Source organism: Penaeus vannamei, chromosome 2, assembly GCF_042767895.1.
Source record: "Penaeus vannamei isolate JL-2024 chromosome 2, ASM4276789v1, whole genome shotgun sequence".
NCBI classification, from domain to species: Eukaryota; Metazoa; Arthropoda; class Malacostraca; order Decapoda; family Penaeidae; genus Penaeus; species Penaeus vannamei.
This window is the reverse complement of record NC_091550.1, coordinates 19395028-19420027: the sequence shown is the minus strand read 5'-3', so window position 1 is coordinate 19420027 and position 25000 is coordinate 19395028. Positions and strand designations below refer to the sequence as shown.

Here is a 25000-nt window from a genome sequence, read left to right as displayed (position 1 = left end):
CGACACTTACCTGCCACTAACACCCCGAAATCGACTCCGCCTCTCTCCTCTCGACACTTACCTGCCACTAACACCCCGAAATCGACTCCACCTCTCTCCTCTCGACACTTACCTGCCACTAACACTCCGAAATCGACTCCACCTCTCTCCTCTCGACACTTACCTGCCACTAACACCCCGAAATCGACTCCACCTCTCTCCTCTCGACACTTACCTGCCACTAACACCCCGAAATCGACTCCACCTCTCTCCTCTCGACACTTACCTGCCACTAACACCCCGAAATCGACTCCGCCTCTCTCCTCTCGACACTTACCTGCCACTAACACCCCGAAATCGACTCCACCTTCTCTCGACACTTACCTGCCACTAACACCCCGAAATCGACTCCACCTTCTCTCGACACTTACCTGCCACTAACACCCCGAAATCGACTCCGCCTCTCTCCTCTCGACACTTACCTGCCACTAACACCCCGAAATCGACTCCACCTCTCTCCTCTCGACACTTACCTGCCACTAACACCCCGAAATCGACTCCACCTCTCTCCTCTCGACACTTACCTGCCACTAACACCCCGAAATCGACTCCACCTCTCTCCTCTCGACACTTACCTGCCACTAACACCCCGAAATCGACTCCACCTCTCTCCTCTCGACACTTACCTGCCACTGACACCCCGAAATCGACTCCGCCTCTCTCCTCTCGACACTTACCTGCCACTAATACCCCGAAATCGACTCCACCTCTCTCCTCTCGACACTTACCTGCCACTAACACCCCGAAATCGACTCCACCTCTCTCCTCTCGACACTTACCTGCCACTAACACCCCGAAATCGACTCCACCTCTCTCCTCTCGACACTTACCTGCCACTAACACTCCGAAATCGACTCCACCTCTCTCCTCTCGATACTTACCTGCCACTAGCACCCCGAAATCGACTCCACCTCTCTCCTCTCGACACTTACCTGCCACTAACACCCCGAAATCGACTCCACCTCTCTCCTCTCGACACTTACCTGCCACTAACACCCCGAAATCGACTCCACCTTTCTCCTCTCGACACTTACCTGCCACTAACACCCCGAAATCGACTCCACCTCTCTCCTCTCGACACTTACCTGCCACTAACACCCCGAAATCGACTCCACCTCTCTCCTCTCGACACTTACCTGCCACTAACACCCCGAAATCGACTCCGCCTCTCTCCTCTCGACACTTACCTGCCACTAACACCCCGAAATCGACTACACCTCTCTCCTCTCGACACTTACCTGCCACTAACACTCCGAAATCGACTCCACCTCTCTCCTCTCGACACTTACCTGCCACTAACACCCCGAAATCGACTCCACCTCTCTCCTCTCGACACTTACCTGCCACTAACACCCCGAAATCGACTCCACCTCTCTCCTCTCGACACTTACCTGCCACTAACACCTCGAAATCGACTCCGCCTCTCTCCTCTCGACACTTACCTGCCACTAACACCCCGAAATCGATTACACCTCTCTCCTCTCGACACTTACCTGCCACTAACACCCCGAAATCGACTCCACCTCTCTCCTCTCGACACTTACCTGCCACTAACACCCCGAAATCGACTCCACCTCTCTCCTCTCGACACTTACCTGCCACTAACACCCCGAAATCGACTCCAACTCTCTCCTCTCGACAATTACCTGCCACTAACACCCCGAAATCGACTCCGCCTCTCTCCTCTCGACACTTAAATGCCACTAACACCCCGAAATCGACTCCACCTCTCTCCTCTCGACACTTACCTGCCACTAACACCCCGAAATCGACTCCACCTCTCTCCTCTCGACACTTACCTGCCACTAACACCCCGAAATCGACTCCACCTCTCTCCTCTCGACACTTACCTGCCACTAACACCCCGAAATCGACTCCACCTCTCTCCTCTCGACACTTACCTGCCACTAACACCCCGAAATCGACTCCACCTCTCTCCTCTCGACACTTACCTGCCACTAACACCCCGAAATCGACTCCGCCTCTCTCCTCTCGACACTTACCTGCCACTAACACCCCGAAATCGACTCCGCCTCTCTCCTCTCGACACTTACCTGCCACTAACACCCCGAAATCGACTCCACCTCTCTCCTCTCGACACTTACCTGCCACTAACACCCCGAAATCGACTCCACCTCTCTCCTCTCGACACTTACCTGCCACTAACACCCCGAAATCGACTCCACCTCTCTCCTCTCGACACTTACCTGCCACTAACACCCCGAAATCGACTCCACCTCTCTCCTCTCGACACTTACCTGCCACTAACACCCCGAAATCGACTCCACCTCTCTCCTCTCGACACTTACCTGCCACTAACACCCCGAAATCGACTCCACCTCTCTCCTCTCGACACTTACCTGCCACTAACACCCCGAAATCGACTCCACCTCTCTCCTCTCGACACTTACCTGCCACTAACACCCCGAAATCGACTCCAACTCTCTCCTCTCGACAATTACCTGCCACTAACACCCCGAAATCGACTCCACCTTTCTCCTCTCGACACTTACCTGCCACTAACACCCCGAAATCGACTCCACCTCTCTCCTCTCGACACTTACCTGCCACTAACACCCCGAAATCGACTCCACCTCTCTCCTCTCGACACTTACCTGCCACTGACACCCCGAAATCGACTCCGCCTCTCTCCTCTCGACACTTACCTGCCACTAACACCCCGAAATCGACTCCACCTCTCTCCTCTCGACACTTACCTGCCATTAACACCCCGAAATCGACTCCACCTCTCTCCTCTCGACACTTACCTGCCACTAACACCCCGAAATCGACTCCACCTCTCTCCTCTCGATACTTACCTGCCACTAACACCCCGAAATCGACTCCACCTCTCTCCTCTCGACACTTACCTGCCACTAACACTCCAAAATCGACTCCACCTCTCTCCTCTCGACACTTACCTACCACTAACACCCCGAAATCGACTCCGCCTCTCTCCTCTCGACACTTACCTGCCACTAACACCCCGAAATCGACTCCGCCTCTCTCCTCTCGACACTTACCTGCCACTAACACCCCGAAATCGACTCCGCCTCTCTCCTCTCGACACTTACCTGCCACTAACACCCCGAAATCGACTCCGCCTCTCTCCTCTCGACACTTACCTGCCACTAACACCCCGAAATCGACTCCACCTCTCTGCTCTCGACACTTACCTGCCACTAACACCCCGAAATCGACTCCACCTCTCTCCTCTCGACACTTACCTGCCACTAGCATTTTGAACCTCCCTGCGTACCAGATGTGTCATAACAGGAAGTAGGCATATGGAGGGTGCCCCACCCCCGCTCCCCTCTTCTCAAAAGCAATGACAATGGCTATACCTCTTGTCTGAACATGTAAGATGAAGAAGACGAAGAGACAAACAAACAAACATGTACACAGCTGCTGGCAGAGGTCAAGGTATTGATCCAATATCAGGTGTTACCCCCACCCCCCTTCTCAGGTCGAAAGAGGACCATTTACGGTGTGAGTTAGGTCGCATAGCTATTCATCGTGTTTGATTGTAGCAAAACAAACAAATAACACAAGAGGATCCCTTCTCTCTCGAACAGACATGGGAAAACGATCATGGGTATTGATCCGATAATTATATTTAGCTTTCCATCGTGTCTTAACACGCAGTTGTAGCTTAAATCGCTAAAGCATTCCAATAATAAGAATACAATGCGATGAAAAGGATGATAAAAATCGTTATGTACTTGATATACCTTTATTATCATCTTCAAATATACACAAGCACAAACAAATAGACACTTAAATCATTCTTGGACCCTACATCCATATCCCGCGTTAACTAAAAACTAACATTTTCCTCATCGGTCAAAGCGATGATTACCGAGTTGCCGCGCACGTCGCTTCTCCGGGACGAGGTCGGACGACATCGATGAGTGCGAGAGGGCGTATTCCGGTAACGAGGATGATAATGCAACCACTTCCATGACGGCGGCGCTGCAATCTCGTCTCGAGGTGTAACCAAACAAGAAAAAGAAAGCTATATTAACCAACACTGAGTTTTAAGATGCTGACATTATGCAAACATAAGGCATTTGTCAAAGTCAAATTCTCACTCCATTTACACTTGCAAAAAATTGACTCTCAAAACCATAAATGATAACTTTTTCACAAATGCGCATTATAACAAAGGAGCAGTCCTCACAAGAATAACAGAAATTACTTATCTTCGTGGTCGATTACTAGCTTTGAGACCTCCACTCATCTTTTAACATGTTATAGCAGCCATTCTTATAGTCCTAATACTTCTTCACAATATACAGTTCAGCGGAAAGGATTATAAAACTCTTGTTGCAGGCAATGTCTTTATTATGGCTATCAGCCTTACAAAAACGCACATCTTAACAGGCGATAATGCAATATAAGAAATTTTGAATCAATTTTTAATCGACTTAAATTTAATACGTAAATTATAGAGGAAAGGTTAATATCACACACCTGAAGAGAAAAAGTGGGAACCGAAGCAATATTTTCAGTACTTTTACCATCAATAGCAAGTAGAATACGTTTGGGAAAAAAATCGTATAGTCATAATAAGGGAGAGAAAAGCGTCCTTTTACTTTACTTAGATAAAGAAAAAATGACTTTTTCCTCAAATACAAGAACGATTGAAGTATATATACAAATGAGTGGAGCATATTTTTGTATTATCATTATTATTATTATTATCATTACAATTATTATTAACATTATTATCATTATTATTATTGGTATTGTTATTAGTACTATTATTATTATCATTAACATCATTATCATCAGTAGTATTATCATTATTGTTATTGTCATCATTATTATCATTATTGTTATTATCATAACTATTATCAATATCACAATCATTATCATTATTATTATCATCATCAGTAGTAGTAGCAACAGCAGTAGTATCTCTATTATTATTACTATTATCATTATTGGTATTATCTTTATGCATAATATAGTAGTCATCATTAGTAGGAATAGCAGTAATAGCAGTACTATCTCTTGTTATTACTATTATCATTATTGCCATTATCTATACCATTAATATAGTAATCATTATTATCGTTATTGTTATTATCATTATTATTATTCATATTATCACTATCATTATTATTATCATTATTTATATTGTTTTTGTTATGATTATCATTACCATTATCAATTTCATTTTTCTCATTATTATAATCATTATTAATATTATCATTAATATTATCATTTCCATCATTGTTAATATCATTATCATTGCTATTGCACTTTTTTCGTTAACATATCATTATGAATGTTAGTTGTTATCGTTAGAATTATTCTTATCCTTTTCATTATCTCTTATTATCATGATCCTTGTATTATTTCTATTCCTCTTATTGTCACATAATCATCATCAACACTAACATTACTGTTGCTATTGCTATCATTTCCATTTGCATTGTTATTTTTTAGTTTCTGCTGGATGGTTTGTTGTTACTGCTATTGTAGCTCAAATTGCTACGAAAAGGCGCTAATTTTCAGTTGTCGGTATCGTCTGTATGTTGCAAACCAGTATCGCTATCACAAATTAGCAAGTCGTGTCGTTTATAATAGCATCTGCATTTATAAGTTTAGTCGTAAAAGTGTCTGGAAACGAGAGAATTTTGGAAAATTGCTACTGTTTTGCTAACAATGTGTGCTACAAAAATAGATACACAAATGATCATACTAAGACCTCTAATTATTTTCATAATTTATATAATTTTCTATCATACTCAATTAACATGCGATAGACTAGATAAAAGCTGTTAGAGTAATACTTTAAAAATAATAGCTTAGCGCTTTATGAGTGGGCAACACTGCGTTAAAGGGCGCCAATCAGCTGGTTCAAAGAATGGCGGCGACGGTCTCTGTTTCCAAGGTAAAATTCCTATTTGTTGTTTTATTTGAATATTTATGAATGTTTTCTTCTGGAGCACTTGTATATTAATGATTTAAGGTGTTAGAGTAGACTTTGTGCAATATATGAGCAAGAAAATTGGAGAAATGTAGGAAAACCACGAGGTCTTCCGTGTCGAATTCTGCAAACAAGTTATCCGAATCAAAAGGTATTTTGCATATTCTTGATATTTTGGCTGTTTTTGAGATTGTGTTTCCTTTTTAACAAGTAAATTCTGATTATGTAGGAAGCAACTATCTCTTTTTGAATTATTCCTTTTTTGTATTTTAATTTGTTTGATCCACATTCCTTAGGGATTGTTTTTGCGGGAAGTTATTGTTTTTTCCCCGTTTTATTTTTGCGATTGGTATTTGTAACAAGTCCCAGAACCAGGATATCATGCGAATCCAAAACCCCATACCTAATTTTTACTATCTTCAATTAATTCCTTAGACAGAAGGGACAATCCTATGTACCCTACGCACACTATTTATTATCACTCCGTGCCAACTTTTAGAAAACAGACATCTGGCTGTGTGAGAGTGTTTTGGACTTATTCTCTGAGCGATGAATTTTTTCCCATTTTAATAAATATGAGGCGGTTGCAGCTGTAGCTGCACTCGTTTGGAAAAAAAGCTGTGTCTATTTCCCTCCATCTCTGTATATTGCTCGGTAACATTAACCTTGCAATCGATTTTAAAATATCCGGAAGATTCTGTCTCTTTGAAAGGCAAGGGTCATATATAATGTTTCTGTTTCAGAAAACAAATCATGAAATTTCTTAATATCATAGACAGCTTGCCAAATAGAGGCATGTAGGCTCTACATCTTTGGTTCTCCAGCAAATGCCAACAAACAGTAAGTCTTTACGTGCAGATGCACTCACCAGAGATTTAGTCCTTAATGCCACGTCACAAAATCTATTCAACAATCTAAATTGCTGTGACTGGCTATGCCTAAGTGGAGGGTCGATAGGGGCTGTGCCCTCCAACATCCTCCAGGAAACATTGTCTTCATAATGGTATTCATGGCAAAGCAGAGCTGAAACTCAGAAGCACCAAGTGGACTTGGCACTTTCTGCAATCTTTTTCTTTTATTTGTGGTGTTACTGTCCATATCTGCAAATTATTTCTTTACTGCGATTGCAGCTTTTTGTATTATCAAGAATATCAACTTCAATTTGCCATACCTTAGTGTGTCTTAATCATAATGATTAACTTAACAAACGTTGAGTTAGCATATTCTGGCAAGATAGAGCTTAAAATGGGTTTTCATTTGGTAAAACATCATGAGGGCAGCATATATATTAGCAAAATAGGGTTTTCATTTATGAGGTAACCACAACCCTCAGAGACTAACACTTATAGTCTAAGGCATTTTGAACACCTTTTCTGATGGAGGTCTGCAGCCACTATGGCTCTGATTGGCTCTTACAAGAGACAGCTGAAGGGTTTGAGATACTGGTCTGTCTCTCAGATTATGAAGTCTGAAGTGCCTCTGAATATGAGCATTAATCAACAACCTTTAGGGCACTCCTAAGAAACCACAAACAATCCCAGCTAATCAATGTGTTTCCATAGCCAGGTTCTCTGCCCCAGGTCACAACCACACACAGTCAGTGTCTATGCAGCAATTGTTGCAGTCTATTTCTTTTCTGACAATAGCTTTTGTCAATGCAGATAATTTTGTATATGCATATATGAATAAGTGTAATTTGTTCCTTTCTTAATGACAGAGTCAAACAGAGCAAACATTTGTAGTTTATTATTGGTCTTTGTTTGAGTGTGAATTGATAGGCCTAGAATGATTGCTTGATGCTGCATGGATGTAATGTTGGATTTTAAACTGTAGATCTCACATTATCATAGTTTTTCATAAGTGTGTACAGTATAGAGACCTACTTGTCTGCCACCAGTCTTGTGTTGATGAGCACATCCTTTTCTATTGTCAGCATTCCAGGCAAAGGCCAGCAAACTTACGTTATGTATAAACTGGCAAGATAGAGCTTGTCCAGCTCTCTGGCAGTTAATTGTCAAACCAGGCTGTGCATTTTCATGTAAGAATATATATGTTGTAGAGGCTTACTGGCCTTTGCACAAATGGCAAAAGCTGAAAATCTTGGAGACTGCTTAACAGTGGAGGTTTGTGGAAGATTTCAGATTATAGGCCTTCTACCGCAGATTAAAGGCCTTCTACCACAGATCACGGCAGGATACAAGTGGGTTTGGATAGACACACCCAGTATGATTGAGAGAAAGAAAAGTCCTGTTTTGAAAGTGACTGCAGGAACCTTCCGAAAACATACTGTTTTTAAATTGCCAGCGATGATATTAGCCATGATTGTTATGAAAGGTATTAAGAATATCTGGGATATAGTAGGGGTAAGAAAGTAAAAGTAAAGTGGCAAATTTAAAGCAAGAGACATGGTACCTACCATCTGAATTGTCTACTTTGTCATAAACCTAATGGATGACAATCATATCACACTCATTTGATCAGTAGCATCAGGAAATAATTGGAGTGCCCTTGTTGCTATTCCAAGGTAAATGTCAGGATTGCATGCATAAGGAACAATGAGAAGTGCAATGACAATTTTTCCCTCATCTTTGATGCATGACAAACCCATTTTTGTTTTCCAGTGCAAGCAAGGGTTTTGGCTGACTCTGGAAGGCTTTCACTTAATTCTGATTACTGTCAATGCTATGATTCCCCTTGCCTAAGCTGAGGACAGCCTTCATGTACAGTAAATATAGGTGCCATCTGGTATTCAGTCCTTTACTTTATAAATGCCATCTGTTGTCATTGGGTAAAAAAATATGAGCGTGACTTTTGCATGTTCAGAACATGTAATTCTCTTAGTAAATAACAGTGCTTAGATAAGTACAGGTAATTAACTGTCATTATATGATATTTACAGGTAAATAGGAAGAAGTTCCCTATACTAGCTTTCAAAACAGGCTTTTTAAAATTTGAATGGCTGTGTTCTTTCCAAGCTTACTTGAAACTTGTGGATTGTGATGGAAGGCCTATAATCTGAAAACTGACATACAGTACTTTGTCAAAAAAACACAATGGCCTGTACACTTCACACTCTGATAGACTAACAAACCTCCCTATATATTCTGGCATTAATTTGTTATTTATAAATCAGTAGCCTGTATACAAAGTTCACTAGCGGCATCACAGAGATCATAGTTCCTTTATAGCTTCTGAAACTCACACTGTGTTACATTCAAAAGTTTATCATTAGTGATATCAGTGGTCTCTTGTCTTTTGGCATGTGAATATGACGCAAATGTAACCACTATACACTCTAGTCCCAGGAAAGTGAACATTACACCTTAGCCCCAGTCTTATCTTAATTTGAAGAGTAGTTCTTCCTGTAATCTAATAGCCATTATAGCATCATCCTTGTTTGGGTTCATAACTAATCAAGCCAGGTTTTTGACTCAGAAAGTGGGAGGGTTTTTTAAGAGATTCAGTATGTTTCGTCACTGGATTAATTTGTTTTTAAGATACCCCTTGTATTCATAAGTATCTTTATTTTCATTGTGAATATGCCATTGATTTTATTATGTCCATAAGACTAACCAATTGTTTATTTCAGGGTGTGTTTGCCTTTAAGAGACCAAAGACAAAAAAAAATGAGGACTCGCCTGAAGCAACATCACTGAATTACTGGACGCAGGGTGACAATGAAGATGTCAAGTTACTTACTTATAAAAGTTATGTTTCTTGTTGGCAGAAAGTCAACAAGCTTATTTTGGTAAGACACTACAGTGAAAGTATGTTTTCATGCTTATGTTATGTGAATAAGTACCACAGCAACAGGATTGATATAATTATTGTAAATCTGAATCTTTGAATCTTATCAATTCACAATTTTTTTTGTATACTCAGTTGATTGCTTTAGGTCATAGTTCCCAACTGTGCTTCTCTGCATTTCAGAATTTGCAGAAAAGTGTTCATGCCAAAGTTTTTGAAGACCTAGTAGAATTTGTAAAAAATGCAGGAGAGAGCAGAAGCCAAGAAGAAGAAATTGATAGTAAATTTAGGATTAGCAGTATTAAAAGTCAGAGAGATATCCCCACTGCATGCCTGGTGACGGGTGTGAATATGCCTGATCATGAAGCAATCTTTGGAAGTCTGGTACGGATGCTTAAGGATGGAGTTACGCCTCATATTGCACAGCTCCATAGCAGAAATTGCACCACTGTCAGGTGAGGATTTCAAAATTTAAATAGTCTTGATATACTTATTTTATTGTTTGAAATCTAAAAACAGCTTTGTTCTTGATTCTTGCCAAGATTACAATTTTTTTCTTGTAGAGGTGCAGCATTCAAGATGATCTCGCAGTTGATGGGACAAAATTCTGTAATGGATCCAGATTTTGTTGATGAAGTTGCTAGCGGCCCATCTGTAAAACGTGCACAGTGCACCATGAGTGTCCTCAATGCATGGTACAAGGTAAGATTTCAGAAATGTTATCTTTGTGTTGCAATTTCTGTGAATGTATGTTTTATTCAAAGGGAAAGTCTTTATTACACCCTTTGCTTTTTATTGTAAATTTAAAGTGCAATCTGCTGATGTAAACTTGCATATTAAAATAATCTAAACCTTTTGTACCTGATGGCTTTTATACAGTATTATTGGAGAAATATGATTTTTCCTGTTGTATGATCATGTCTTTGCAATGAATAACAGTTCATAGCTGGGCAACCTGCCACCTCAAGTTGGAATAATGAAGTTTTATTTATTCTGTATCAATGCCGGCTTTTCACATTAGATTCTAAGGACCAGCAGTTCCCTTTTGATATATACAGATTCACAAATTTTTGAGGTCACTTTTGTGAGCGTCTCATTGTGAATGGGTTAATATTTACATTTAAGTTTTAGAGGAAATGGCAGCAATATGGTTTACTCTGTGCTGATTTGAATTACCATTTCTTGATATACAATCTTGAGTGTTCAGAGAAGATGGGTTTGCTTTGTTCATGGCCTGCTGATTTGTTATTGTTATTATTATATGCAATAGTAAATTAAAGTGTGAAATGTAGAAAACTACATTATTAAAAACTTTTTATCCCCAGATCCAAATATTTTGTTTGGCAGTTTCTCAGTTATCAATATAAAGAATATGTTGTAAGCTCCAAATTATATCAAGATGTCCTTTTTTGTTATAAATTATACCTATAATCTATAGTCATATCAAAAAGAAAAGCATTGAGAATTCTTTATGAAAAAGATGATTGCTGATATGGTTGGTGTGGATTCTTGGTTCAGGAATATTGTTTAGCTTGTATTTTAATTATCCAGGGATTGTAGTACTTGTGCAAGTAGAAGTCATTAATACACTATCTTAGTAACACATGGAAATGTTTTGCTTTGCAAGAATTATTTTCTAATCTCGGGTAAAGTACTATAATTCTAAAATTGCTTATTTTTTAACATTTACTTCCTAGGACTTAGTTGAGGACAAAACACTGGAAAGCACACCTCCCCGTCGCAGCAAAGGATCTCCACAAAAGTCCCCGAGAAAGTCTATGGAATCCCCCCAGAAAACGACAGCATCCCCACGAAAGAACCCTGGCTCTCCACGAAAAGGCATGGGATCTCCCCGAAAGAGTGCATCGTCTCCATTAAAGAGTGAAGGTTCCCCCCCAAAGAAAATGAAGTCAAACTGTGGAGCTGCAGTTTCAAGGGTACAGCAACCACTAGTCATTATATTTGAAGATGTGGAGAGCTTCCCTACTAATATTTTACACGATCTCATCCTTATTTGTAGGTATGTAAGATATTTCACTATTTATCTCTTTCTTTGTATTATATGTATTTATATTATGTATGTGTATATATATAGAAAGATTTTTTTTTTCTTCTTCTTCTTTTTTTTTCTTTCCATTTCACTTTTCACTCATATGAAAAGCATTTATATATGGCATAATGGTAGGGTTTTACTGTTTTTCAAAGAATATTATGTTTTCCTGCTAATATGAGGACAAGTTTAACATAACCCAATATTAGTAAATATACGTAATGCAATGTGCCTTAGATTTGTGTTTGCTCTTTTACCCACAGTGAACACTGCTCTGAACTGCCTTTTGTGTTTGTGTTTGGTGTTGCAACCACTCCTGCAGCTGTACACCGAAGTCTCTCTCAAGATGCCTCTGCTTGTATTGCAATTGAGACCTTCCAAGCTCAGCCGTCCACTCACTATCTCAATCAGGTTATTGAGCAGGTACTATATCATGAGAACTCATTTCAGCTTTTCATTGCAAGTTATGTAATACTGTGGAATGTTTTGACGAAATAATAGTAGGATTTAATTTTTCATTTTCATTGCGCTTCAGTTATGTTTTATTCTGTGAAGCATTTTCTTTGTGATATTACAGCATTGTATTCTTTCAGGTTTTGATGTCAGAAAAGTTACCATTTCACATTGGAGGCAGAACTTTCAAGCTACTTTTGGATATCTTCTTGTATCATGATCTGTCTGTTAAGAATTTCATCAAGGCTCTTCAAGTAAGTGGTCTAAGTATACTAGATATTCAGTGCACATGCCTTTCTCAAATACAGATCCATGGTAATGAAGCTTACATTCTTTATCACTGTTTTTATCTGTGACAAAAGTTCAAGATGAAATTTTGAATTTGGTAGAACACCATACTTTACTAGGTGGTATCACTGATGGAAATTATTGTGTATATACGAATATAAGGATGGTTGTCAGGTTACCTTTTTATAAATGGATCTTTTGTTTGAAGATCATGTTTATGTTCATGGCTGTTCAGTCAGGAGTTGTATTTACTGTACACATGACATGGTTCTGCTCCAGTTTCATTCTTGTTGCCCAATTTGGTATATGTAATAAATGGGACATTTTATGGTTTACTGGTAAGGAAAAGTGTAAAGGCATGAATGGAAATGTAATGCTCGTATGGTTGCAAAACACCACCAAGGTTGGCATAGTTTTCTTTTTAATTTCATTATGTTTTGGAATATTTCAATTTAGTTTGTTCTGAGCTGTCAACAAATGTTGGAGGGATATAAACTCAGCTTTTAGAAAATACTTTTGATTCTCTTGCAAATTCTGTATTGAAGATTTAGGGTCACAACAGGTATGCCATGCCAAAAATTCAATTTCCCTCCAACCCTCATCATACCCATGAATATGAAACATGTTCTGTCTAGTTGTGCTCTTGATTAGCAATTTGCTCTCAAGTGATTTCTGCATTCCAATTATTGCTCAACATCTAGGTTGAACAGATGGGTCCTGGGGTCTGTTAAGAAACAACTCATAGATTTTCATCAACTCATAGATTTACATTGTGTGAGAAGGTTATAGTGACTATAATACAGATGAATGTCTCTTAGATTGATGATCATATTATGCCATAGAACTTTGTGATGGCCTCATGCAGTTGAGTGCCAGCAATCTTGATACCCAAACATTAGGAAAGTAGTTTGAAAAAAGTAAATAAAATGTTATAAAGGACCAGTTTTTCATCACCATCCTTCAACTTTGACCATTACCCATTATCAACCCACGCATGATGTGAAACCATGTGGAGTCAGCTGCTTAAGGGAAAAATTAGATGTTTGGAAATTATAGAATTTACCCCACACTCTATACTGTGGCATATATGATTCTTTAAGTAATAAGGCTTAAGAGAATCTTTAAGTTACTTTTGAAGGGCTCTTTCTTAAAAAAAAAAATGCTGTCAGTGCCAAACAAGTGCACACAACTTGGAGCAGGCTTAACTGTTCATGATGCAACAGTGCTATCTTGGTGTGAGAAATAGTCACCTGTTACTTGATAAGATGTCATCCTATAAGAATGGGTTAAATTGATACAGTACCAGAAGTACTTTGTTAATATTATTGATTCATTTCAGTTGTGTATGATTGAACATTTCATGGCAAACCCAGCTACATTCCTGTGCTGTACTGCATCATCCAGATCTTCAAGAGTTAAGAATATGACTTCATCGCAGCTGGACATCATACGGAAGTTACCTTCGTTCAGGAGTTATGTTGAAGGTCGTCCGCCCAAAGAACAAGCAGCTCTCCTCCTTGATGAAAAAGTTACTAAGGTATGAATGAAAATTCATATAATATGCATCATGTTACTTATTTTGTGTAAAAAAAAAAAAAAAAAAAAAAAAAAAAAAATCTTTTACATTATTAGTATGATGGTTTTCCCTAATAAAACATTAACCCCTTGGATCTGGTGACATCACAGCAGTCAAATGGAGGAAAGTACAGGCATTAGGCTTACGTAAGTAGTGCCACCTCTCTGCTGGGTGCACACCCTTTAGGCTGGGCGCATGCAAACGCACGTATGCAGTGGCACGACACTATGCCTCCCCTTTGCAAAGTTATTATGCATTAACATTTTTAGCCTTTTTTCCATTTACCAATGTCCATATTTGCTTAATCCAGATGGTATTAGACTATTTTTCTTACACAGACTCCTTTGTAAATAACTCAATAAAAAAAGTAACATTTTGTTATTTGTTTCATATATTTTATTTTCTGTCATAGTCTAATTTTTGTAATACATCCTGTGCAACCGGTCATGGCGGCCAAGAATAGGCATCCTCACTAGAGCTAGTGCTCTTCCTTCCAGTCATGGGTTACAGACATTACATTCCACATTCAATTATTGATGTGAATAATATAGAAGTCCCTTTTTAAATGCTAAATGAGTCTCCTCACCCTCCAAGACATTTGTGCACTTGTGGCAAGTCTTTTCTGACATCCTGGCCTTTGCTCATGATGGCAAGTCCCCATCACCCGGCCCACAGCCATTTTGTCCTGTGATGGCATGTACACATCACCAGGCCCTCAACCCAAATTTTTCCATGATGTTATGTTATGTCATGCAGATCCAAGAAATTAAGAGAAACTTTATTAGGACAATCACTGATTGTGCATTTTGAATTGCAGTAAGAAAATTAGTAGAAAATGAAAAGAAAACCTTTTGTTGCAGAAAGTTATCACTAGATTGTATTTTTTCTTCTTATACACATGTATTCCTTTTCTTCCAAACAGGAAACTATACAAACCTTATTGAGTGACTTAGATACATGGTACAAGAGGTTCTGCTGCCTTGTGAAGGTTGTACATGCATTGACAAACTCCCTTCCAGGTTCTCCACTTGGTCGTCATGTAAGTAGCAAAAGGAATCCACTTCATAAGACTGTATTTACTCTTCATATTCTACATTATATCAGAGTCTTTAGTTTACTTTTGTTGTTTTTCATGCAAGAGAGATCTTACAGCTTGTTTTGTATTACTGGTTCTTTTGATCATGCTGAGAATTAATAAGGAATTGAATTTAACTTTCTTCCCAATAAAAACTAGATATTTTTTCATCATGATTTTTATAGTTGTTTCCTGTAATGATAATATAACATCAGTGGATCGTGAAGCAAAATATACACGTAAAGAAGTCCCCCCCCCCCCCTCAATATATTTCTTGTCTTGAAATGACTGTTTCTCTTGTTTTATAAAATGCTGCAAGGAAGTGCAGGACAACAGGTATCTATATCAGTGGTTTCCTTTGTTATTTGTGTTAATTGGTTGGCCTTTATGGTTATTGGTGATGAATTTCACGTGCCATACATATTTAATTAAACACGAGTTAGTAAAGTTTTGTGGTATGACTAATGTTTTTGTCTAGTTAATAAACTAAGGTGCATTAGGAAAGAAAGAAGCAAAGGAAAAATGTAATTATAGTTGGCTAAATTGAGTGTAGCAGTAAACTTGATCCATTCAGATGTAAAAGTTGACTTTATAGTAAATTTTATCTCTGGATTTGTAATTTTTTAAGAAAGTAATAATGCTAGATTCTGAAACGAAAATCACATTATGTTCCACTTTCAGGTGAGAGAAGTGCTGATCACCTGTTTATCACAATCACTAGTAGAAACAGAAGAATATAAACAGGCACAAAAGTTGCTGGGACTCATGGCACGAGAAGAACTACTGCCCATTTTACGAGAAATGATGTCTGTCTTGCAAGGTGGGCTTTGCATTTCATAACAGTTGTGACTTATTGTGACTTAATTGGATATTTTATAGAATCTGAAGAAAACAGGTTCTTCAGAACTGCAAAAGTAACTCTTTGATAAAATTAACTGTGACAATAGGACTTATTGGAAATAATATTAAATCATAATTCTAATACCAACAGAATATAATGAAGATGAAGAACTGTCCTCTCTTTATGACAAATTGGTGCTGATGATGGTGCGCTTCACTAGTCTTGATCAGCTTCCTGAATCAGTGGAGGAACCCAAAGAAGAAGAAGATGCTATCAGTATACAAGCATCTGACAGGTTTCAGTTGAAGGAGGTTAGTTTGTTTTTTGTGATGCAGATCTGCTAGGGGAGAAATGGCATGATAAAACAAATTGCAATAGCCTTCTCCTGTACATTACATGGTCAGGGGAAATTTACGAGTGAGTTTATAAATAGTAGTAGGATAAATTGATTTAGAGTCTTCTCCTTTGCTTGATCTTGAATGTGGGGATAAAAAAGTACAGAGAGCATACAAGTTCTGTAGGTTATGTTGCAATTTTTGAGCATGCTTAACTTTTCCTTTGTCACAGTTGTTGCTTAACCACTAAAACATTATTCCATTATAAACCCTTGAAATTTCATCAAATTTAAACAAGCTTGTGCTCTACACACTTTCCTTGTTGTAGAACACTAATGCCATTACATATCTGAAACTATACCATTCATATATCCAAAAATTTAGTAGGAAATTTTTATTAACCCATTCACGACGGTTGTCCCACATATGAGACACCAGAAAAAATAAACATTGCCGGGCGTCCCGCCACTGTGACGCTGTATCGGGGCTTGTGCTCCGACGCAGCCGGTGGGCAGACAGACTCTGGGGAAGCTCCACCCACCGATTTTGTAGCCACCCGGAATCTTGTATTTTTTGGCTTCAAAATATACCGGCGTTAATGGATTAAGAGAGTGTAGTACAATTACTTTGACTCCTTGCTGATTTAGCAATCATAGAAGAATTGTGTGTTGTCAGTGAAACCTGACTTTATCCAAATGACCTGGTGACCTTAGGTACCTTGCCACTGCACCAGAACATGAAAAAAATCATTTATAGGATAGTACCAAAAACCCAGTGGCAGGCACCAACCTTTTGTGGCAACTAAAAATATACATCTGTAGGGGTTTCGCAGGCACATCTAACTGATTTTAGACGGGTTGATATTTATTTGAAGTATAGTTATGAGTGTGCACTAGTTTATTTCAATATGAACCATAACTTTAATTTTACAGTATGTGTACAGTATTTCTGAAAGCTACAGCAGATTTGTTGTAACTGCTATTGTCATTCCCAATTGTTTACTTATGATAATGAGCCCCTATTTTGATAATAATAAAAGAAAAACTAGTTTAAGAATTAATAAAGATTTTTTTATGATTTAAGAGCAGAATTTTGAAAAATGTCTTCTGTGAAAATTTAAATTAGCATTTATGAATTTATGTTAATTGTGGTTTTCTCTTCTATTAGTTTGAAGTTTATAAACAGGAGTAATTCTTTGTTTGCTTATAATTTCTTATGCAAACTACTTTGTATAAAAAAAAATATATATTACTGTTAAAATTCAATATGATTGATTCAAGAAGTATATAGTTTCTAAAGCAAGCTATATTTTACAGAAATTGCAAGAACTTGCAAAGAAAAAAGCTAAAAAACCCAATGCATTTGAATCGCTGAGGGCAGAGCTCCTGCACATTCTGGAAGATGTCTTCATAACCCAGCTTCAACCACCAGTGAAAAGACCCCTTCATGAAATTCAGTTTTTTGATTGCTCATCAACAGTGAAGAGGCATCTTATTGGCATGCCTAGAGCTGCCCTGACCACTGCACTTTCCAACCCACATCATTATCTTCAGGTAAGAAGACCCTTTGTCTATCAGTTATTAATCCTGTTCTCACAATGGACACTGAAAGATAGGCAAACAAAAATCCAGTGCTGACAGGTAAACATGTATTTAGCAAGTGGATGTAATGACAGGATTGTTGGCGCGCATCGGCAGTTTTCCCTGTTTGCACCCGGCTCGTTTGGAAGTTTGTGAGCAATATTTGGCACTTAAAAGCTTTTATTTTGCTACGATTTATAAAAATATTATAATTTTGAAGGTTTACCTTTGTTTTAGGTGCTACTGTCTAAAATCTTTACCATATAAATGAAGCCGCTACTATCAGAGAAAAACAAACTCCGTCTGACGAGCCAGTGGCGTGGGAATGGTCATGATACAATGCCATCCGTTTTTCGGTCCACAACAGCTATGGCATGTACATACATGCCACCTTTCGGCTAGGGGTTAAAAAGCAATCCAATGGAGGACCACTACCTGTGCCAAGCAAAATCACCATATAGGGCTGTCTGCCTAGTAGTTTAACTGTTTGCTGCAAGGTGATAGATGACCCTGTCAGACATCATAACCCATTAGGTATATGGGATCACAGGCTTTGTCCATTAAATGAAAAAACTCTATACAGCACCATCCACACAATTAGTGCCAGGCAAAGTTACTATGAATGTGGCAATTTGTGATATCTCGGGTTTTGTATGGATTTTTTATGGATATTTTTTTTCCCCCCCATAACTATTTATATTACTTTCATGCTATTACTATTATGAACTGTTTCTATTTCTTTTGTCTTTGTTATTTTATTATTTATTAATTGAAAATTTCCTGTTGTGTAAACATCTAAGGTCAGAAGCTGCGAATACAAAATATAACAATAGGGCGAGGCATGGGGGAAAGCCCCCAGGTAAGGAAAGTTTTATGGCAAAATATGTTAGATGTCAAAGGTTGTAGAGCACTGTAGGTTAGTATGGTATTGAAAAGGGTAAAGAAGAATAGCAAACAGTAAGAAAGCTGTTCAGGACTGACACAAAGCCAGTCTTTCATCCTTTCATAGCTCCACACTTTAAGATGTGTTGAGGCGAGGGCAGAGGTCCAAGATGGGAGTGATGCCTTCATTGGGTCTCAGTCCTCGTCTCCTAAGCCCCCCCCCACAACAACAACTGGCATGGGATGGGGGGGGAGGGGGTTATTTTATTAGTTTTGAATCCTCGTCTCCTAAGCCCCCCCACAACAACAACTGGCATGGGATGGGGGTAGGGGGTTATTTTATTAGTTTTGAATGGTGTGTGTAAAATGAGTTTGTTCTGTCAGAGAGCTTCATATCTCCATTTCTTAGTATGAAAGGGAATCAATAAAACCTAAACTGTTGTGTATAATTAATTTTCAAATGTTTAACTAATAATTTATTAAGGCTTTTATGAAACAGTCATCCCATTGATGCCAGGATGGCAAAAATACATTCAATATACATTGTGTTTTTTGTTTTATTAACTCATTACACAGATGGCTCCACAAATGCTCATCACCAGGAAAGTGATTGTGTTACCTATCTCACCTATTTACCCTTCTCCTTTAGCAATTTGTTTTTACTTTTTTATTGCTTTAGTTTACTAATGTTATAACATCTCAGATGTAAATAGAATAGAACAAATATGCCAAAAACTCAAGAAAAGGGAAAGTCAGGTCATTGAGACCTACTGATTGGCTCCTTTGTGGCTAAGCACTTGTAGAGCTATCTGTATGCACACAAAATTTACCAAAGAACACTCGAATAGTGTGATTACTAGCAGCAATGGGGTTGATAAACAATTACCACAATATGTTTTAAGAATTTTTATTTTCTTTCTTGCAGTGTAACTGTTGCAAATTAGATGATCCAACAAGCATAATCACAACTATGCCTGATGTGAGCGTGGTATACAAGTTGCACCTTGAATGTGGTCGTCTTATAAATCTGTACGATTGGCTCCAAGCTTTCATCTCCGTGGTGGATCCAGAAGCAGACACGTCAAACAAGAAAGCCATTGACCAAAAGCTACAGTATCCTTTACAAAGATTAGTTAGAGCTTTACATAATGTTACATTTTTTCATAAGTTTGCACAATTTAAACTGCCTTTATATTTAAAAACATTTTTTTTGTTAAATATTTCTTATATATAGTTCAAGTTCATTATACATCCATTGGTATTTATTATTTTTTAGGATTCATAATGTATGTCTTACTTTTATTTTCACCTTGGCAATGCAATTAAATTTCACTGCTCAGTCATATTTAGTCAGAAGAAAGTTTAAAAATTACCTTGCTTATTTTATTAAAAGCAAAGAAAGACTAATATCATAATCTTACTGACTGGTGGATATCAGGCAGACTTATTGATGTACATAATGTATCTTGCACCTGTGAAAGGTAAATATTTTTCTTGCTGCCAGGGGTTATATTCCTTAAATCTTTCACAGAGCACGATTTGTTCAAGGAGTTTCTGAGCTTCAGTTCCTTGGTTTTATTAAACCTACACGACGCAAGACAGACCATGTAGCAAGGCTAACATGGGGAGGATGCTGAGCAGGAGGTCTTCAGGTGGATTAGATGAAACATTATTTTTAATAATAATTATCTTTAATAATAATTTTTTTTTACAATGTATTAAATAAGAAAAGAATTTTTTTTAAAGTTTTCTGTATTATTTTTGTAAGTTCCTTTATAAAAGGTCATACTAGTAGCAGTCTCATGAAAGGAAAGATTGAGTAGCAGAAAGTTTTAAATGTATGTTGACTATTGCACAGAATTTACTAAGGCCTGCTGATAAGAATTTGTATCTTATATTGCAAATTTTTAAAGTTATTTTTAGGGGGAAAATTTGCAGTGTTATGGAAACGTACAAGTAAAAGTGAAGCACTTCTACATTAAGATAAATATTTTTCAAAATGTTAGAAAATTCAGACCACGTAAAAAATCAAAGTGGACTAAAAGAAAAAACAATTGAGCATTCACTGTATAATTAGTATTTCAGTGTGTATGTGTTGGGGCGGGGGGGGGGGGGGGGGGGTCTTTCCACTTCTGTTATTAGTTCAAAATTTATTTGAGTTCTTTCAAGTGTAAAACTGTTTATCATTTAAATATATAGTCTAATAGAAAGGACACCCTAGAACCCTTAAATTAATCAGTGAATGCAGTGTTTACTACCATTTTTGCATTGATCCTGCAGTATGTATGTGCAACCAGGAAAAGAGCTAAAGCAAATGAGAACTTTTGCCATTAAGTGCAATAGTGAAAACTGGCACACTTCATACTCTAAAAAGGGATCAGAAGCTAAAAATCCATGATATGCAGGGGGCAAACACACACAATATAAACATTCACAAAATTATTTGTATAAGGGCATAAAATTAAAAAAAAAAAAAAAAAACAAAAAAAAAAAAACAGGGCAAGTGATACCATTAACCATGGCATAAAAAAACATACTGCAAAACCACCATTTAATAAAAAAGAAAAAAAATGCGTCCTCCAATTTTTTTTGGATTATAACAATTACGGTACATAATTGCTATCAAAAGACACATTTTGTATTAACCATAAACCTTTGTAAAACTGAAGTGTACTTTTGCTGGAATTACCAAACACTGATATTTGGTGCACTGGAAACAAGTGTTTAACCATACTAATGCAAAAATTACCTAGAACAAAAAAAAAAAAAAAAAATTGTAAATATACTAGCATGAAAATATAAAGTGCACACAGCAACATCTAGCAACTGAACACACTAATGAAACGAAAGAAAAAACTAATTCAACAAAATTTAATGTTTTTCAGAAAAAAAAAACATAAGTGAATCCATAATAATTGTTCATCGCCTATTGATCAACACATGGGAAAGCCATTGAATACTTGAGCAAACTATTATTTTATTCAAGGCAATAATCAAAGTGCAGTATAAGATACTGTGTAAATAATCAATTTTGAAACCCGCTTTTGTACATACCAGTAAATAAAATTTAAGCACATCAAGGAATATCTACATCTTTTCCAGAGATACAGCACTCAAAATATTCTAATCTTTATACATCTGATATAGGAGTACACACGCTAGTACCTATTTGCATTCCGCCAAGGTAAGCATTGTTTGGAACAGCGGCATGCAATGGCAGAAAGGTACCTTCCAGTTCGCGGTTCAATAACGGCGCTTTCTGCACATGCACTAGGGAGATGTTCTTTGGTGTCTGAGGAGTGGAGGATTTGGCTAACTTTCTTATACCTCATGGCAGAGGTTTTCATCGTGAAATCTACACAGAGGTGGCCACCAAACTACATTTATAGCCAGGTCACGTTGTTGACCACGGAATCGCGAAGTTCGCTGAAGCAGATCACAAGGGAAATTAATGCCAGTGGCAATACAATGACACCCTGCAGTGTGCTCGAGCTGTATTGCATGCGGAATAGTGCGGCATGTATAAGAAAAGGACCATCGTCAACAAAGCGAGTAACAGGCATACCGCTGATGGCTAGTGATCCTCGGCCTTCCCCTTCTGACTAGATGGGCCTGAGTAGTGCTTCCCTGGCGTATGACTTGGCCACTCGCCTGGATGGGGCTGACCAAGGTGGCACATGGCGACAAAGTGTCGTGGCTCTCCATACCCGCCGGCTTTGGTTAGCACGACACTCGACAGTGTCGTGGCTCTCCACGCGATGGTATTCACATCAACGGCTAAGCTTCATGGATACACGTGGATGAGGCATCGCCCAGGGCAAACATCTTTGCTGGAGCACCTGCGTGCATTAGGCGGGGTCGGTTTCTGCTTCCAACTTACTATGCAGGATAATGCCCGTTATAATTGTGCTGAAGTACCCTAGAGTTAGGCCAGTACCCTAGATACGGACTGCATACCTGCTCCTATCCCATAGTGATACTCTAGGAAGCTGATAGCATCTGCTGGTCTTGATACCTCCTGCGGGCCAGGGGCCGGATTCACTGACATACGATCGTAACGCATTTACCAGCGGTCATTTACCATTGCGTTTACCAGTCATGGCAAAGTGGTATTCATGAAGAAATGGTAATTTGGATATGCTGAGTTACAATCGTAAATCGATTCATTCTAGTGGTAGCCAACAGAAGGCTCTAGTAAAGCAATTCCACCAATCAGCGAGCGCCATACATAATCTTTTAGGTTCCTTCGGCCAATCACGTAACATGTAAACAGAACTAGACACAGCGAGATTGTTTACATAATCGTCAGAGCTAAAACACTATTTAAGCACATATAGAATAAAATATATATTTATTTGATTACATTCATCATGTTGGATATATATTTACTGTATAGATACAAACCAATGCAAACACTGTTATATTAATATATTATTGCTAACGCAAACCAAAGCGACAGTCCAAACAGCTTTTTAATTATATATTTTCCATCATTGCCAGTTAATATTATATATCAGCAAGGTCATTTTTCTATAGCATTTGTAATAATTATGGCAGAGATTTTTTTTAAGTTCACTTATTTATCGGTTCCGTGTATTCTAGTATAATGTAGGCCTATAAGTTTACGGGAATTTGTGTGGATTTTATTCTTGCTAGTTTCATGTGAAATTTGCATTTCTTCACTATGTCCGCATTGTGATCTCTGTTTGCCATCATATTAGTTATAACAGGTGTAAAAACAAACCCAAAACTTTGCATAGATACTGATTTTTGGACGAGATAACACGTGATGACACCGTCTTCCCAGAAGTTACCAGTGCTCTGACCACTGATAAAATTTACCATGGTAACTCCAATGGCAAGTTGTTAGTGAATACCACCGCTGTCTGTTTGCCGTGGTAAGTATAGTTACCAGTGATTTTACCATCGCAAGTGCGTTAATGAATCCGGGCCCAGGCCTGGAACTAGGCCCCTATGTTGGTGATCTTGACCACTTGACCCCTGCAAGGAGGGTTTGAACTAGCCCATCATTTTGAGTGTTCTCAGTATCGCCCGCCGGGAAGCGTGGGCGAGAGGTTTTAGGCAAGCGGCAATCACACAAGAAAAGGGCCGTGCAGGCAGGCGACACTTAAGCACCGTCACGGACGGCACCTTATCATAGGCGTAAGAAGGTATTTTTAAGCTGGGGGAGTGAAATAAGGTTCTCCCAAAAAATATCCTCGGGGATGTAAACCTCTTGCGGGGACCAGGGGCGAATCCCCCGGACACTCATGGATTTTAGCAATTTTAAAGAGAAACTCATTAATATCCACTAAAATACCCTCATTTAGATAATACTTGACAAAGGTTATTTCATTCTGAACACCACTCAATTGTTGCGGCCCTCTCAGTTGCAGGGGGTAGTGTTCTCAACAATTAGGTAAGGAATTGTATTGTTTGTTTACAGAGAATGTTCTCAAAAGTTAAGGAGGGAGGGGGGCAGAAGTTAGGTCCCGCCCTCCTCCATTCTAGAGAAGTGAGGACTGGTCTCCCCCTTTGCCTCCCCCCCCCCACCTATTTCATACGCCTATTAAAGCAAACAGTAGCTTCATAATAGTACCCGACCAGATCACAGGAAACAAGTAGAAAACCAGGAGACGGCAAAAAAGAGGGAAAAAGAAAAGAAAAAAAAGGTCGTTTCAAGTTTCATATAGCCATAGAGATAAACTTCCCGGTGATGGAAAGAACGACAAAAATACTTTTAATCTATGGTTAGTTGTGCAGACACGTAATGCTCTGGTATCCCTTTACATATTGAATGAACTAGGCAAAATCTAATGACACTCATTAACAAAAAACACTCACTGATACATGATACTGAAAGTTGTGCAAGACATAATACTTTGGTATACATGTATAGGAAAATGTAATGACCATATCAGGAAGGGAAATGGTTAATCTTTACGGTATTGACGCACTAAGGTAAGGCAAATTGAATATGATATTCTTGTAGAGGATAAAAAGTTGCAGTTGTCGGTACAAAAAAATCTGAAGACACGAACGGTAATTCCCATAATTAATGGAAAAAGATCGCGGAAAGTGCCGCTCTCAGCGTGTCAACTTGGTGCTCCCGGGGGATGTTGGGGGGGGGGGGGGCAGTGTCCCGCACCAACCCTCTCCTTGGGTAATGGGCACGCTCAGTCACGGTAACTTAGAT

General features: G+C 38.6%; 1 protein-coding gene across 1 annotated transcript; it reads left to right on the top strand.

Annotated features, from left to right (window-relative positions):
* The first annotated feature begins 5808 nt into the window (after window positions 1-5808).
* Window positions 5809-20550, top strand: Orc3 (origin recognition complex subunit 3). Its single transcript, XM_027380864.2, has 14 exons — window positions 5809-5941; window positions 9567-9725; window positions 9908-10179; window positions 10288-10426; window positions 11422-11744; window positions 12038-12197; window positions 12368-12481; window positions 13855-14052; window positions 15014-15130; window positions 15848-15986; window positions 16158-16318; window positions 17659-17895; window positions 19730-19917; window positions 20336-20550. Exons 1-14 carry the CDS (start codon window positions 5915-5917, stop codon window positions 20439-20441), a joined length of 2340 nt encoding a protein of 779 aa, XP_027236665.2. The 5' UTR covers window positions 5809-5914; the 3' UTR covers window positions 20442-20550.
* The last annotated feature ends 4450 nt before the right edge of the window (window positions 20551-25000 follow it).